At 54.8% G+C, this 16169-nt stretch overlaps 1 protein-coding gene across 1 annotated transcript; it reads right to left on the bottom strand.

The window, feature by feature from the left end:
• Window positions 1-4153: 4153 nt before the first annotated feature.
• Window positions 4154-15088, bottom strand: LOC114669780 (SH3 domain and tetratricopeptide repeat-containing protein 1-like). The gene is made up of 8 exons (XM_077942753.1): window positions 15022-15088; window positions 14324-14503; window positions 14154-14202; window positions 12998-13148; window positions 9387-9509; window positions 8514-8682; window positions 7354-7550; window positions 4154-4539 (listed from the first exon to the last, which is right to left on the bottom strand). The coding sequence occupies exons 1-7, from the start codon at window positions 15086-15088 to the stop codon at window positions 7447-7449; spliced, it is 843 nt and encodes a 280-aa protein (XP_077798879.1). The 3' UTR covers window positions 4154-4539; window positions 7354-7446.
• Window positions 15089-16169: the final 1081 nt, after the last annotated feature.

The raw sequence follows: 16169 nt of genomic DNA, 5'->3' as shown, positions 1-16169 counted from the left end.
TCACGTTGGGAGATGATGACAATATGCCCAATATCGCAGGGGATGTACACCCACCCTAGCATATTATTCCTTATATCGAGAGTGGGAAAAGAAGCTATGACTCCCAATAACGCAGGGGCTGTGGCTGTACACCCCTCCTGTGATGTTTTTCTTTATATCCTGGGGAAGAGAGGATGATATTACACCCAATACCGCAGGGAGTGGACACCCACTCAGTGATGTTGTTCTTAATGTACTCCACCTCCCACCACCAGGGATATCGTTCCTAATATCCAGGGGAAGAGAGGATAACATTATGCCCAATATTGCTGGGGAGTATACACACCCTCTGTGATGTTGTTCCTAGTATCCAAAGGTAGAGACGATGATATTACTGGCCATATCGCAGGGGGTGTACACCCTTCTGTGATATCGTTTTTGACGTTCAGTTGGGGGAGACAATAACATTAATCCCAATATCGAAGAAGGTGTACATACCCCTGTGATGTGGTTCCTAATGTACAGGGGAAAGAGAAGAATATTGCTCTCAATATCGCAGGGGATGTAACCACCCTGTCCCCCCTATATTCTCCCTAATATTCAGTGGGTTGGCGGCTGACAGTACTCCCAATATCCCAGAAGGTGCACACACACCTGTGATATAGTTCCTAATATCCAACGGGAAAGAGGCTGAGTTTACTTTCGATATCACAGTGGGTGTACACCGCCCCCAACCCCAGGGTATTGTTCCTAATATCCAGGCGGGAGGAAGATGATATGGCTGACAATATCGAAGGGGGTGGACACCTCTTCTGTGATATGGTTGCTGATATCCAGGGGGTGAGTGGATGATGTGTACACCCCACCTGTGATATGAATCGTAAAACCTAGAAGAAGAGAGAATGATATTGCTTCCAAAAACACACGGGGTGTACACCCACCCTGTGATATTGTTCCTGTCATCTAAAGGAAGAGATGACGATACTACTCCCACTACCGGAGAAGGCACATACCCCCCTGTGATATTGTTCCTCATAACTTGTAGGGGAGAGCATGATATTACTTCCAATATGACAGTGGCTTGACACCCAGTCTGTGATATTGGTTCTGCACACCAACTCTGTGCCCCTCGTTTCCCATGTGTTCTCTCCTCACTGTTGGAACCTCGGGGGAGGCTTTGTCTTTGGTTACAGATGAAGACACGAGGGGTCTGAGAGGTTAAGAAAGTTTGTTACTGGAAAGGGGTCCCAATCCAGACCGCAAGAGAGGTTTCTCACGGAAGAAAGAATTCGGGGTGAGTCCATAAAGTGAAAGCACCTTTATTAGGAAAGAAAGGAATAAAAGAATGGCTACTCTGGCCGGGCGCAGCTGCTCACTCCTGTAATCCTAGAACTTTGGCATGCCGAGGCAGGTGGATCACCTGAGGTGAGAAGTTCGAGACCAGCCTGGTCCAACATGGCAAAACCCTGTCTCCACTAAAATACAAAACATTAACGGTGTGGTGGCAGGTGCCTGTAATCCCAGCTACTAGGAAGGCTGAGGCAGAAGAATCACTTGAACCCACGAGGTGGAGGTTGTAGTGAGCCAAGATCATGCCACTGCATTCTAGTTTGGCCAACAGAGCAAGACTCCATCTCAAAAAAAAAAAAAAAAAAAGGAAAAAAAAGAATGGCTGCTCCATAGGCAGAGTGGCCCCAAAGGCTGCTGGTTGCCCATTTTCGTGGTTATTTCTTGATCATACGCTAAACAAGGGTTGGACTATTCATGAGTGTTCCAGGAAAGGGGTGGGCAATTCCCAGAACTGAGAGTTTCTGCCCTCCCTTCCGAGACCATGTAGGGTAACCTCCAGATGTTGCCATGGCATCTGTAAACTGTCGTGGCGCTGGTGGGAGTGCCTTGTAGCAGTTAACGCATTATAATTAGCACATAATGAGCTGTGAGGGCAATCAGAGGTCACTCTCGTGGCCATCTTGGGTTTGCGGCTTTGGCCAACTTCTTTACTGCAACCTGCTTTATCAGCAAGGTCTTTATGACCTGTATCTTGTGGGGACCTCCTATCTCATCCTGTGACGAAGAATGCCTAGCCTCCTGGAAATGTGGCCCAGCAGGTCTCAGCCTCCGTTTACCCAGCCCCCATTCAAGATGGAGTCGCTCTGGTTCACGTGCCTCTGACAAGTTGGCCTGGGTTGAGCGTTCCCTAGTGTGCGGTTGTTGGAGCTATTCCTAGGAGTAAGAGGGATTGTCAGTAGGAAACAGGCCTGTTAGCCCTGGGGCTGGCACTCTGCCCCAGTATGTCGGTCTCATCTTAGTGGTGACAAAACTGGGGCTCAGAGACATCAACTCCCTCATCTCGAACCCCCAGACTGTCAGTGGTGGGCTGGGGTTGGAATGTGGGGCTTGAAGACCCATCATCTCCTCTGGTCCCCCAGTCTCTGCTGCCCAAGAGGAACAGGATCCCAGGATCCAGGCCCCTCATGGCACCAGCCAGGGTGGGTGGAGATGGGAAGGCACAGTTCCAAAGCCCCCCGGACTCTGAGGCAGGTCGGGGGCCGAGAGCAAGCCGGACCTGCGGACCCTACCCCGAGAAGAATGGCTGCAGGCCCGGCCCAGCGGGCAGGAGGTCTGTGTCCTCAGTCAACGTGACGGCGCTTCCCACACCTCCAGCCAGGCCGTGCCGTCTTCACGTTTCCAATCATGCGGCCTCCTCTCCAATTCCCAAGCCCAACCCACAGAGACAGCGATCTGGGGTCCACGTGAGGTTTGTCAGCAGCTCTGACCCGCTGCTTCCCGCCAGTCTGGCGGCCGGTTCTGGAAAGCTCTCTGCTGCCCCCTGGTGGGGAGGCTCCGGGCAGGGCTCTGGCTGCAAGCATGGGGTCCGAGAACCTCCTGGCTCTGTCACCTCTGCTGGGTGGCAAACCAACCCAGGACTGAACCAGTGACACCTGTGGCGCTCCCAGAACCTCCTGGCTCTGTCACCTCTGCTGGGTGGAAAACCAACCCAGGACTGAAGCAGCAGATGGCTGCCTGATTCCCTATGATCAGAGCTCCGCCCACTGGCAAGTCTCTCTCCGGGCCTCAGTTTCCCCTTCCATTAAACGAGGGGCTTGGGGGATACCAAGGAGGGGTAACAGCTTAGTGAGGATGGCAGGTTTCTTCTGGGGAGATGAAAACATTTTGAAACTAGATGGCGTGAGTGGTTGCACAGGACTGTGAATCCACAAATGCCACCACATTATTCGCGTTGAAATAGTTCATTGCATGCGATGTGAATGTCACCTCATTTAAAGTGTTTAAAAGAGGGGCCTGGGAGAGTGCAGTGTATGTGAGAATCACGTGGGACACCCACAGTCTCTGAACCTCGGTTTCCTTGCTGTAAACTGGCAAAGAGACCGTGCGAGCTGTGTTCCCTAAGGCCAAGAGATTCCAACAAGGAAAACCTGGGATTCCAGGGACTGGGATGAGGGCCGGGGACCGGAAGGGGAGGGGTATGTGGGGATGGCTTGGGGGCAGCCCAGATAAGGCTTTCAATACTGCGCAGCAGCATCTACACAGGCAGAGATCCCTGCATCTCACTTCCCGCAGGGCTGACCAGTGGCCAGAGGTGGGACTGGCCAGGCTCAGCCCAACCAAGTCTGGGAGCAGAGGACACTGAGTGAGGGATCCCCAGGGCCACCCTCACTGGCCTGTGGCTTTCCCGACACCACAAGAGAGGTCCAGGAGCTGACCTTGGGTCCTAATGGGGGACACCTTCCTGGCTGCAGGCTGGCAGGGCGGTGTGGTGGTCAGTGTACTGGGCTCTGCGTCTCTGCCCCTACCTGCTGTGTGACGGTGGGCCAGACACCTAACCTCTCTGTGCCTCTATTTCTTCAATGGCAAACAGGGACACTACCAGCCCCCACATCCGGGCACAGTGGCCTGAAGGTTAAAGTCAAGGGCGGCACGAGACCTACAGCAAAAGCTCTGAGCAGGGAGAGCAGGGAGCTGCCCAGAGAGTTCCACCACCATCTCCCCTCTGGCCACCGAGGAAACCGAGGCTTATGGTGACCTGGCCCAGGTCTGTTGAACTCACGGTCCTTCTCATCCCCAAGATCAGAGGGCTGCCACCAGGGAAGGAGCTGGCCCCTAGACACAGCCCAGGTAGCACACAGGGAAGGATGCCCTGGGGACTTCGGTATGTTATTGCAAAGAAAAATTTATTGCTATTTGAACCCTGCTTTCATGCCCCATTTCCCAGAAAATGAGCCACGGGAGACACCAGGAGAGGGAGGAGACCATCCTCCTTGCACAAAACCCACTCCCTCGGATGCTGTCCTCAGCGAGGGTGGCTGGGGGCAACCAGGGGGCCCACCCGCAGAGTGGCAGAGGAGGCAGGTTGACCCTGCGGACGTTGAGCTCTGTGGCGAAGGTCCTGGCCTTCTGGTAGAAGAGGAGCGACTTCTCACGGTCCAGGAGGAAGTTGTGGGAGACGGTGGCCGGCCGCGTGTAGATCTTCAGCTGTGCCTTCTTGTTGCCCAGGTCCACGGCGGCTGCCAGTGCCAGCTGGTAGTACTCAAACGGGTCCTGAAGGGGACAGGTCATGCTCAGCAAAAGGGGGACTCGGAGCCCATCTTCCCAGAAGCCATTTCTGTCTCCAGGTCATTCCACATGTCCAGCCAATGCTGGCTCAACCCATGAGCCCCGAAACCTGTTACACTGCTGTGGTCTCAGCTGCAGGAAGTGGGGACGACCCTGACACCACTGGAAGCCTTCCTGACTGTCCCTACGCCCCACTCACCCCAACCGTCCTGCCCCAGTGCCACCCTCTCTGCAGGCAGTGGCTGCTTTCCCCATGGGCCGAGGTCAGGGCAGATCCTGCCTGCTCTGAGAGTTCCATGCAGGACCCGTGGCTCCGAGCCACAGCAGGGGCACAGCATTGAGTGACCCAGGCTCCCCTCTGGCCCCTGTCCATGCTGACCATTTCCAGGCCCTCCACGGGACAGGCCAGGTACAAAACCATCTCACAGGTGTCCTCTCTGGCAATGTTCCCTGAAATATTGACGGAGTGTGACGCCCCAGACATCCACTCCCATTTTCAATGCATCTTTGGCCCAAACTCACCATCCCTGGGTTGGGATGCCGCCTCCCAGACCTCCTCCTTCACCCTCCCATTCCCCACCCGGCTTCTCCCCAGGCACCTCCTCCACCTGAGGGTCACCCAAGGGACCTCTCTAAGACCCATGCCTGGCCTGTCCTTTACCATCTCAAGATGGCTCCCAGGGTCAAGGACAAAGTCCAAGATGCAGCAGTCCATTCCCCCACTGCCCCGCCCCACACACGGAGCAGGGGCATGAGAAGGCCCCGAGTCACCGCCACTGCTCATCCAATGCCCCCGGCCCAGCCGAACACTGGACTCTGTGCTGGGTGCGTGGCTGAGCCTAACGTCCTTGCTCCCAGTCTGAGGGACCTGGGAGTAAACACTGACCACACAGGGTGGCCCAGGCTGTGGCAGAGGGAAGCCCAGGAGCCTGTGGGGGGCCCAGGAGGCCCCAGACTCAGCCGGGGGTGGAAGGCAAAGGCTTCCTGAAGGGGTGGGGGTATCCCAACGAAACAGGAAGGAGCCAGCCAATGCATATGTCTCTGCGTGTGCCTGTGCCTTTGTGTGCCTGTGCGTGTGTCTGTGCGTGTTTGTGTGCCTGTGTGTGCGTGTCCCTGTGTCCCTGTGTGCATGTCTGTGTGTGCACCTGTGTGTGCGTGTCTGTGTGTGCGCGTGCCTGTGTGTGCATGTGCCGGTGCCCGTGTGCATTTGTGTGTGCATTTCCATGTGCCTGTAGTGTGTGCAACAGCTAGTGAGTGGCAGGCTGAGCCAGGACACACTTAATCTTCCCTATTCCAGGGCTCACTCTCACGTGTACACTAAAGGGGACCCCATTTTAGAGGCAATCGGCAAAGATGCCCATTTACCCCTGCCTCTCTGCCAGCCTTCCAGGCCCCATGCAGCCCGGCGTTTTCTCCTACTCCTCTGGGCCCTGGGTCCAGAGCCTCCTATACAAGGAGGAGGGTGTAGCCTTGGAAAGACAGCCGCCCTTGGGGAATTCCAAGGGGCCTCCCTGTGGGAAGCTGGCCTGCGCTGACAGCATAGTCACGATGAGGCCCAGAGGGCTGTGCATGGGAAGGAGGTGAAGGAGGCCTCTGCCCCTCAACCCCAACCGTGGACTTTGGCCTCTCAGGTGCTACTTGGCCCTTTCCTTCCTCCTGGGCAGGCGGAGTGGGCGGCAGGCTTGACCAAGAGAGATAAAGGCCTCTTCTGGGAGGCCCATCTCCCTGGGTCCCAGGCGAGCCCCTGAACGGTAAGTAGCGTCCCTCTGGGTCTGACACTTGGCACCTCCCTGTCTGGCTGGGACTTGGGAGGCCACAGGGACCACTTCTGACCACCAGGTGTCGCCAGCACTGGGTGGGGGCCTTCCGGGCAGCCCCAGGCCTGAGGTGGGGGATACGATACGGGGCGAGGTCGTAGGGCTGCCCCAGCTCCTCATGTTGTTCTAAGGACCCCAAGATCTCGGCCCCTGGACTGGAGTGCCCTGGCCCCTCAGCCCATAAGGAGCACTGACGCTGTGCCGGTGCGATGCTGAGGAGGGGGGGTGCCTGCTGGGCAGAGGGGTGGAGACACGCCAGGTCTGAGTCTGACAGTCCCAGCTCTCCACCCCTGCAGGGCTGGGGGCAGAGGGAGCACAGCACCTCCGCTCCAGACAGACGCCACCCAGCAAGGCCTCAGCCTGGCTGGCTGGGGCCCCGCCCCACTGCACCTGCCCTGAGCTGGGGTTTCCCTGTCTGTGAACCCGATGGTAAGACACTGGTCCCACCCCACCCTTCCTGGGTGATGTGAAGATTCAAGGTGTCTCGGGACTCCAGGAAGGAGTTGCTCAGTGCAGGCTGGCACCCTGGGCAGGCTTCCTAGAGGAGGCGCCAGGATTTGGGTTGGATCTTGCAATGTGGATTCAATGTGAGGATGATGCCGTCCTCTGAAATGTCCTTCTCCCGACCCTGTTTTCTTTGTTAAATGCAACTTGACACTTGACTGTCAAGACTCAGTTTTGGTGTCACCTCCTCCAGGAGGGTCCCCCTGACTACAATCCCCCTTCTTTACCCAGAGACCACCATTGCCCACTCATGTGTCAGCCTCCCTGGCTGAGACTGAGTTCTTGAGGGTGGGGCCTGGTCAGCTTGGGAGCTGGGTTGTATCTGCTAACATTGCCGGTTCCTCCAGCCGCGTGCAGAGCTCCAGGGAGGCCACTGGGCCATTCCTAAGGCAGGCTGGAACCCAGGCCTCTGGGTCAGGGTAGAGATCCCACTCCAAGGGGGCCGGGAACACCCCGAGCCCTGCCCCTCCCCACCCACCTTCAGGTCATAGAAGATGATGTCACCGAGCACCAGGTACACCTTCACGTAGTAGAGGGTCTCCTCGTCGAACTCCAGTGGCGAGTTGCAGAGCTACAGGGCCTTGAGGTAGAACTGCTCTGCCAGCTTGCCCTGGCCCAGCTGATGGTGCAGGACAGCCAGCCGGTGGTAGGCCACGTGCTCGTTCAGCCGGTCCCCTGGGGTGCAGGCCAAAGGGGCAGGTGTGAGGACGCGGCTCCCTGGGGCAGGGAGGGCACAGGCCCCTCAGGAGCAGGTATGCAGACCCCAGGCAGCACACCTGGCTTGCCTCCAGGCACCTGCGGTCGCCTGGGCAGCTCTGGCCAGTCCCTTCCAGGTTCCCAGACTCACTTTCCCATCTGCAAAGCAGAACTAATAAGGCCTGCCCCTGTCTACTGTGAGGCTTTGGCAAAGTCGGACTTGGATGGCCCAGCTCTGTGCCTACACATAGCCACCTGCCTTTGCTCACTGGTTTTAACCAGGGGAGCCCAAAAGCCATGCAGTCCAGGTGCTCCCGGGCACACCGGCTCCAGGCAACCCACAGACGTGACATCCGACTCCTCCTGCGTGTGTCACAATCAGAGCCCCCTACTTTGGGGAGTCAGCTGCACACCTACTGTGTACTGGGCCACGGGGCACAAGGTGCTGGGGCATGCGGCCTGCCTAGGGTTCCCTGTCTCTGGAGGGGGACAGATGACCCTGGCACAGCACCAGGGGATGCCCGGCCTTAAGGGGCAGACTGCTGGAAGGGGAACTGGGATTTTATCAGCCAGAGAGCCGTGTGGTTGATGAGGTTGGGAAGGGCACAAGATAAAGGGAATGTGCCACTCAGCCTGGCACATACAGGGACCAACGAGATGCCTGGCATGTCTGGAAGGCAGAGGGCACACTGGACGGCCCTTGTGGTCAGCAGCAGGAACAGGCAGAGGAAACAGAGCTCAGTCAGGCAGGGAGCTCTGCACTGCGTGAGAGACCTCGGGCTGTGCCCCACAGCCGGATGGGGAAGCCAGTTGGGCAGATCTGCCTGCCTGGACAGGAGACCAGGAAAATCCAGCAGCTGTTTCAGCTCCTGCCCTGCAGACCTGGAGGCTGGGCTCTGGCAAAGTGTGGGTCCTGGCAGGGTGGGGGCTCAGGGGACTTACCCAGAGTGATGCTGAGTGCTAGGGCCATGTAGGCAAACTCCAAGCCATCCTGGGGCTTCTCCAGTGTGGCCAGGAGTGCCACCAGCTTTTTGCACAGCTGTAGCTGCAGCTCCGCCTTGCAGTTGCCCGTAGTCACTGCCAGGGCCAGGGCCAGGGCCAGGACCCGGTCCTACCACACAGGCAGGTGGGGTCAGGTTTCCTGCAGCACCCACCTTGCCCAGCGCCCTCCTCAGAGCTCAAACATGTGCTTGGAGCTTCCCACGCCCCAGCTACCCCTGCACCTACACACAGCTCTGTGCTCTGGGATAACACACAGTTCAGACACCCAAGTTGGGGGCTGAAGAGTCACCTGAGGCCCATCCAGCTACACCCAGCAGCCTCAGACCAGCCTCTCCCACCTGGGCACCAGGGGTCTGACTGGGGGGAGCCAGCACTCCTCTCTGCTCTAAAAACACCACATTTATCTGTGCCCAGGGCTGAGCCACACCGTGAGCTCAGAGGAAGGGAGAAGCCGTCCCACTTCGGGGTGCAAGCAGACCTGGGCCTCCCACTGACATGCTGTGTGTCCTTTGACATGTCCCTGTGCCTCTCTGAGCCTGTTTCCTCATCTGGAAGATGGGGACAGGACTTCTCGCTCATGGTTGCTTGAGATCATCAGGTACAAGGGTAGAGCCATTGTCACATCCAGGCCCCAAACGTTTGTCCCGGGCAGGGGCACGGTCAGTATCATTCCCGGTGAGAACACTGGGAAACTAAGCATGTGCATGGGTGGCCCTGCCTCCAGGTGGGAGGCCTCTGCCCTGCCACAGCTGTGCCTCAGCCCTCCAGGTGCCCCCCTGAGGCCCACCCACATCAGCCCACAGGCCAGCTCACCCGGTAGAAGGACACGGCTTTCTCCCGCTCCCAGGCCCCATTGAAGAAGATGTCTCCAGCTGCCTCAAACAGCTGCAGCCCCAGGCTGGGGTCGCCTGTGTACAGGACCACATTCTGTGCCACCTGAAAGGAGACAGAAGTTCCCTCAAGACCCACACCTGGCGAGATGGCCACGCCCACCTTTGCCAGCCTCCTTCCTCTCACACACTACAGGTACACCTGAGCATTTTTCAGACCCTGTGCATTAGGGCTGCCCCCACCACTGGCATGAGGACAATGAACTGATGCACCTGAGTGCCAGGAGGTGACTGAGCAGCTGCAGCCCAGGAGCCCGACACCTGTGAATCCTACCACCAGGGCTAGCCCTAGCCCACTCCCCCTGCACTCAAACCAGTCTCCGTGGCCCCCAGATTGCTGGGAGCCCAGCCCCTGGCTCCTTTCTGCATTGCCACATCCCTGCCACATCAACAGCGTTTGTGGGTGGGCCTGGTCCCCTCTTGGCCATGAGCTCTTGATCCCTCTTCTCAGCTCAAGGAGGTATACAGCAGATGCTCAATAATGAAAGCTTCACCAGGCTCGTGGGCTTCACAATTTGTTCCAGATCACACTGTGTTTGGGAAAGCCTCTGAAAACAGCCACTATGATAGATTCATTTTGTAAGGAGATGTGCCACGTGTCGCTTGGAGCAAGTTCTTCTGTGTGTTAACTGAGTGGTCACATTATTTGAGCATGTGCTGTATACCAGCAGGTGCTGGGCACTGTGAGGGGCCGCGCCTCTGCCCTCAGGGAGAAGATGCTGGCCACTGGGGGAGGATGTGAGGGAACCAATTGGAGGGAGGGAAAAGCACACAACAGGTGCTCAGCAGTGGCTTAGGAATGAGTGGATGGATGGATGAATGGATGAGGAGAGGTACACACATGGATGGATGGATGAGTGTGTGGATAGATTAATGCTGGGATGGATGGATGGATGGATGGACGGATGAATGGATGGACGGACGGGTGGGTGGATGACGGGTGGATGGATGGATGGATGGATGGGTGGATGGATGGATGGATGGATGGATGGATGGGTGGATGGATGGATGGATGGATGGATGGATGGATGGGTGGAATGATGTGTGTATGTCTGTATGTATGTATGGGTGGGTAGATAATGTATGGATGGGTGGAGGGTAGACGATGTATGTGCATATGGATGGATAGATGGTGGATAGACGAATGTATGGATAAACAAATTGACAGATAGATGAATGGAGGGATGGATTAATAGGTAGATTGGTGGGTGGATAGATGAATGACGGATGGATGGACGAACAGTGAATGGATGGATGGGAGAAAGGATGGATGATGGAAGGATGGATGGATGGATGAATGGATGGGTGAATGGATGATGGATGGATGGAAGGATGAACAGGTGGATGGATGGATGATGGAAGCATGGATGGATGATGGATGGATGGATGAATGGATAAATGGATATGTGGATGGATGATGGATGGATGGAAGGATAAACAGGTGAATGGATGGATGATGGAAGGATGAATGGACAGATGGATGGAACAACAGGTGAATGGATGGATAGACGGGTGAATGGATGGATAAAAGGATGGATGAATGATGGATGGATGAATGATGGATGGATGAACGGACAGATGGATGGATGAAGGGACAGATGGATGGATGAATGGACAGATGGATGGATGATGGATGGATGGATGGATGGATGATGAATGGATGGATGGATGATGGATGGATGGATGGAAGGATGAACAGATGAATGGATGGATGATGGAAGGATGGATGGATAAATGGATAGATGGATGAATGATGGATGGATGGAAGGATGAACAGGAGGTGAGTGGATGGTTGATGGAAGGATGGATGGATGACAGATGGATATATAGATGAATGGATAAATGGATGAATGGATGGTGGATGGATGAATGGTGGATGGATGGAAGGATGAACAGGTAGATGGATGGAAGGATGAACAGGTGGATGGAAGGATGAACAGATGGATGTATGGAAGGATGGAAGGATGAACAGGTGAATGGATGGTTGATGGAAGGATGAATGGATGGATGGATGAACAGGTGAATGGATGGATAGACGGGTGAATGGATGGATGAGAAATGGATGGATGATACAAGGATGGATGATAAAAGGATAGATGGATGAATGGACAGATGGATGGATGATGGCTGGATGGATGATGGATGGATGGATGGATGGATGGATAAATGGATGGATGAATGGATGGATGATGGATGGATGGATGATGGATGGATGGAAGGATGAACAGATGAATGGATGGATGATGGAAAGATGGATGGATGATGGAAGGATGGATGGATGGATGAATGGATAAATGGATGGATGGAAGGATCAACAGGAGGTGAGTGGATGGATGATGGAAGGATAGATGGATGATAGATGGATGGACAGATATATGGATGAATGGATAAATGGATGGATGGATGAATGATGGATGGATGGAAGGATGAACAGGTGAATGGATGGATGATGGAAGGATGGATGGATGAATGGACAAACAGGTGGATGGTGGCTGAATGAATGGATGATAAAAGAATGGATGGATGATGGATGGACGAATGGATGGATGGATGGATGATGGATGGATGAAGGATGAACAGGCGAATGGATGGATGATAGAAGGATGGATGGATGGAAGGATGAGCAGGCGAGTGGATGAATGATGGAAGGATGGATGGATGATGGAAGGATGGAAGAATGAACAGGTGAATGGATGATGGAAGGATGGAAGAATGGATGGAGGGATGGATGAACAGGTGAATAGATGGATGGATGATAAAAGGATGGATGATGAATGGGTGGATGGATGGACAGGTGAATGGATGGATCATGGATGGATGGAAGATGGTTGGTTGGATAATGGAAAGATGGATGGAAGGATGGATGGAAGGATGGACGAACAGGTGAATGGATGGATGAAGAGGTGAACTGAAGAATGATGGATGGATCGATGGATAGAAGGGTGAACAGTTGGATGGATGATAGATAGATGGAAGGATGGATGGATGGACGAACAGGTGAATGGATGGATGGACAGGTGAATGGACGGATGATAAAAGGATGGATGGATGATAGATGGATGGATGGATGGAGGGATGGATGGATGGATGGAGGGATGGATGATGGATGGATGGATGGATGCGTGGAAAGACGAACAGGTGAATGGATGGATGATGGGATGATGGAAGGATGGAAGGATGGAAGGATGGATGGATGGATGATAGATGGATGGATGGAAGGACATACAGGTGTATGGGAAGATGATGGAAGAATGGATGGATGGATGGATGATGGATGGATGGATGGAAGGATGAGCAGGTAAAGAGATAGATGATGGAAGGATGAATGGATGGGTGGATGGACAGGTGAATGGATGGATAGATGGGTGAATAGATGGATGATAAAAGGATGGATGAATGATGGATGGATGGATGGACAGATGGATGGATGGATGGAAGGATGAACAGGTAAAGAGATGATGGAAGGATGAATGGATGGGTGGATGGACAGAAAGTGAACAGCACAGGGGTCCTCCTGCATCCCTTGCCACTCACCTGGATGTACAGGTCCACCAGCTCGCTCTGCCGCAGGATGTAATAGATCTTCCCTGCTTGCAGCCAGGCATGCGCCTCCTTCTCTTTCTTCTGGAGGTCAATGAAAATCCCCAGACTTCGTTTGGTGTAGTCCAGAGCAGATCTGCAGGCCCTGGAATCAGAAACAGGTGTCAGAACAAGGGTTCTCATCCTCCTGGAACCAGTCTGCCTCCTCCCGTGGGTCTGGTGACAGATGAATCTGGAATGTGCAGACTGGGAACGGCCCTCTTGTGTGTGCAGTGTTCTGCCCTTCCCAGGCTGCTGGGAGGGCCAGGGTGAACACACACGGCGTGGAAAAGATGAAGGACATCCTTCTGAGGGAATCGAGCATCATGCTGCCCTGTGGCAGGAGGAGTGTGCTAGTCCATCTCCCCTGCCTCCCAGACATGGCCTTTGTCTTCTCCAGACGCACCAGGTGCCGTTAGTGTTCAGAGGCTATCTCGGTGGATGGTTCTCAAGGTGTGCAGGCATCACAGTCACCCGGAGGCCTGTCTGTATAGCTTGCTGGCCCTGCCCCCAGAGCTTCCAGCTCCACAGGCCTGGGGCAGGCCCTAGAACTCCCACTTGCCACAAGCTCCTATGTGACATGGAAGCTGCTCTACTGGTCCAGGGACTACACTTTGAGAAGCATGGCTCTAGCACACTGGCCCATTTTCCTTCTGTGAACCTGAGGCCAAGACTGGAGCCAGTCTCCCGGGTCCTCATGGAATCTGGCTCCTTCCCTGCTCTCTCAGTAAGTCCGACACTTGATGGGGTGTGACTGCGGCAATGTCACTGGGCCCTGTGGGTGGGGTGGCCAGGGCCATGGTTACCCCACCAGGTCAGGATGCTTGGGGGAAGCCGAGTAGGCCACATATGGGACGTGAGACCTTGAAACCCTGCCCCAGGGAAGCAGGTGACACAACTGGCTCTGTCTTCTGTGGGAGAGAAGCCACAGGTGGCTGCTGTGGTCACATTTAAGGGGACAGATGAAGGCCAGGAGTGAAGATTCGGGGCAGGCAGAGGTCAGATGACAAAAGCCACCATAGTAGGAAGAACAGCCCAGAGTGCACGTACTGCCTCTGCTGGGGTGGAGATGACCTTTGACCCAACAAGGGAGGCTCAAGCTGGGACTCACGGGCCAGCAGCAGCCCTGGGACGACCCCAGGCCCACCAGCTCAAAGCATCTGATGCCAAGGAACCAAATGATCAAAAGGAGAGGGGCTGCTGGGGTCCTGGGCCAGCTTTCTTGTGCCCCCCTCCCTGCCCTGCCTGCCCCCACCCCACCACTGCAAAGCCAGCCCTTACCGCTTGTTGCCCAGGACAGGTAGAGTTGACTGATGGTCTCCAGGAGCTGCCCCTCCAGCACCTTGTCGGCCACCTTGCGGGCCAGGGAGAGCTGGAGCTCATGGTAGATGACACACTGGGCCTCGCTGGGCATGACGGTGCTGTAGAAGTAGCACAGCCACTGGACAGTCCGCAGCTGGCCTGGGCAGAAGACAAAATGGAAGACGTTAGTCTCCCAGCATTGAAGCGAGGCTGGCTGGGCTCGGAGGCCCCTGCGCTGTGCTTGCCTCTTTCACACCTCCGTGAACCTGGGCCCCATAGGCGGGGAGACTGAGCGCAGACAGGCCATGCACCCGTGCCAGGGCAGACGCCAAGCACACCGTGACATGGGCACACCTTGGTGCAGAGGCTCACGGTAGAGGCCGGCCTTCTTTACAACTCCCAGGGCCGAGGTCCTGACCAGGCTCGGTGCCTGCACCAGGCCATCTATTTCTGCTTCACAAAGCCCCTCTGCCCAGGACCAGGGCTGCCTTCAGCCTGAGCTGATGAGGCCAGGGGCACAAGTAGACCCTGTCGCAGATGGAACCCTGAGAGAGCAAAGCCAAGTGTCATGTCCGCCACACACGGCATCATATTGGGGGAATGGGGTTCAAAGCCGGCCCCTGGCATTCCCACACATGCTTCTCTCATGCAACCAAGCTCCCAAGCCACAGGCTCACTGGTCTCTCCCAAATCCAGGGCGCTGGGAACGGTGGAAAGTTTCTGATTTTCTAGTGCCAGAAACATTCCGGAGATTAACACAGGAAACCAGGTACGCCGAATGGACATCTGTTACACACGCCACCCAACGACAGCTGAATACACAGTCCTCTCGAGCACCCAGGGGACATTTCCCATGACAGACCATGTGCCAGGCCACAAAACGAGCCTCAGTGAAGGGAGAAGGACTGAGACCGAAGCAGAGGTGTTCTTCAGCTGTACTGGCACGAAACTGGAAATCAACAGTGAAGGAAATGTGGGAAATTCAAAAATATGTGGAAATTACACACTCCTAAACAACCAGTGAGTCAAAGAGACCATCAGGGAAACCGAAAACTAATTTGAGAAGAATGCAAACAAATGAACAGCCCGGGCCAGCGCGGTGGCTCACGCCTGTCATCCCCGCACTGTGGGAGGCCGAGGCGGGAGGATCGCTTGAGTCCAGGAGTTTGAGATCAGCCTGGGAAACATGGTGAAATCCCGTCTCTATAAAAAAATAAAATATAAAAATTAGCTGGGTGGGGTGGTGCATGTCTGTAATCCCAGCTACTCGGGAGGCTGAGGCATGAGAATGGCTTGAACCTGGGTAGAAGTTGCAGCGAGCCAAGATTGCACCACTGCACCCCACCCTGGGCAATAGAGCAAAACTCCATCTTAAAAAAAAAAAAAAATAGCAGTGTATCAAAAATTCCAAGATGCAGCTAAGGCAGTGCTGAAAGGGAAATTTATAACGGTAAATGTCTACATTCAAAGTAAGAAGAAAAATCTCAAATCAAAATCCTAACCTTCCACCTTTAGAAACTAGAAAAAGAATGAACTAAACCCAAAGCGAATAAAAGGAAGAAAATAATAAACATGAGAGTGGAAATGGGAAGTAAAAATACAGAGAATGGAAAAACAAGAGAGATAATCAACAGAACCAAAAGTGGGTTTTTTGAAAATAATAACAAAATTGACAAATCTTTCACCAGACTGACCAAGAAAAGAAAGATGGACACAAATGACTAAAATCAGAGACTGAGCCCCATGGCTCACGCCTGTCATCCCAGCGCTTTGTGAGGCTGAGGTGGAAGGATTGCTGAGGCCAGCATTCAAGACCAGCATGGGG

The sequence above is a fragment of the Macaca mulatta genome, chromosome 8 (genome assembly GCF_049350105.2).
Source record: "Macaca mulatta isolate MMU2019108-1 chromosome 8, T2T-MMU8v2.0, whole genome shotgun sequence".
NCBI classification, from domain to species: Eukaryota; Metazoa; Chordata; class Mammalia; order Primates; family Cercopithecidae; genus Macaca; species Macaca mulatta.
Note: the sequence above shows the minus strand (reverse complement) of the source record. Positions and strands in the feature narration are given on the sequence as shown.

Bases quoted from the DNA above. Each gene is read 5' to 3' on its own strand.
- LOC114669780 (XM_077942753.1), bottom strand. From the start codon at position 15,088: ATGTTTCTGGCACTAGAAAATCAGAAACTTTCCACCGTTCCCAGCGCC. The intron at 14,203-14,323 runs GTAAGGGCTGGC...CCTTGGCATCAG, and splicing joins CCTGTCCTGGGCAACAAGCG to ATGCTTTGAGCTGGTGGGCC. The intron at 7,551-8,513 runs GTAAGTCCCCTG...CCTGCACCCCAG, and splicing joins AGCACTCAGCATCACTCTGG to GGGACCGGCTGAACGAGCAC.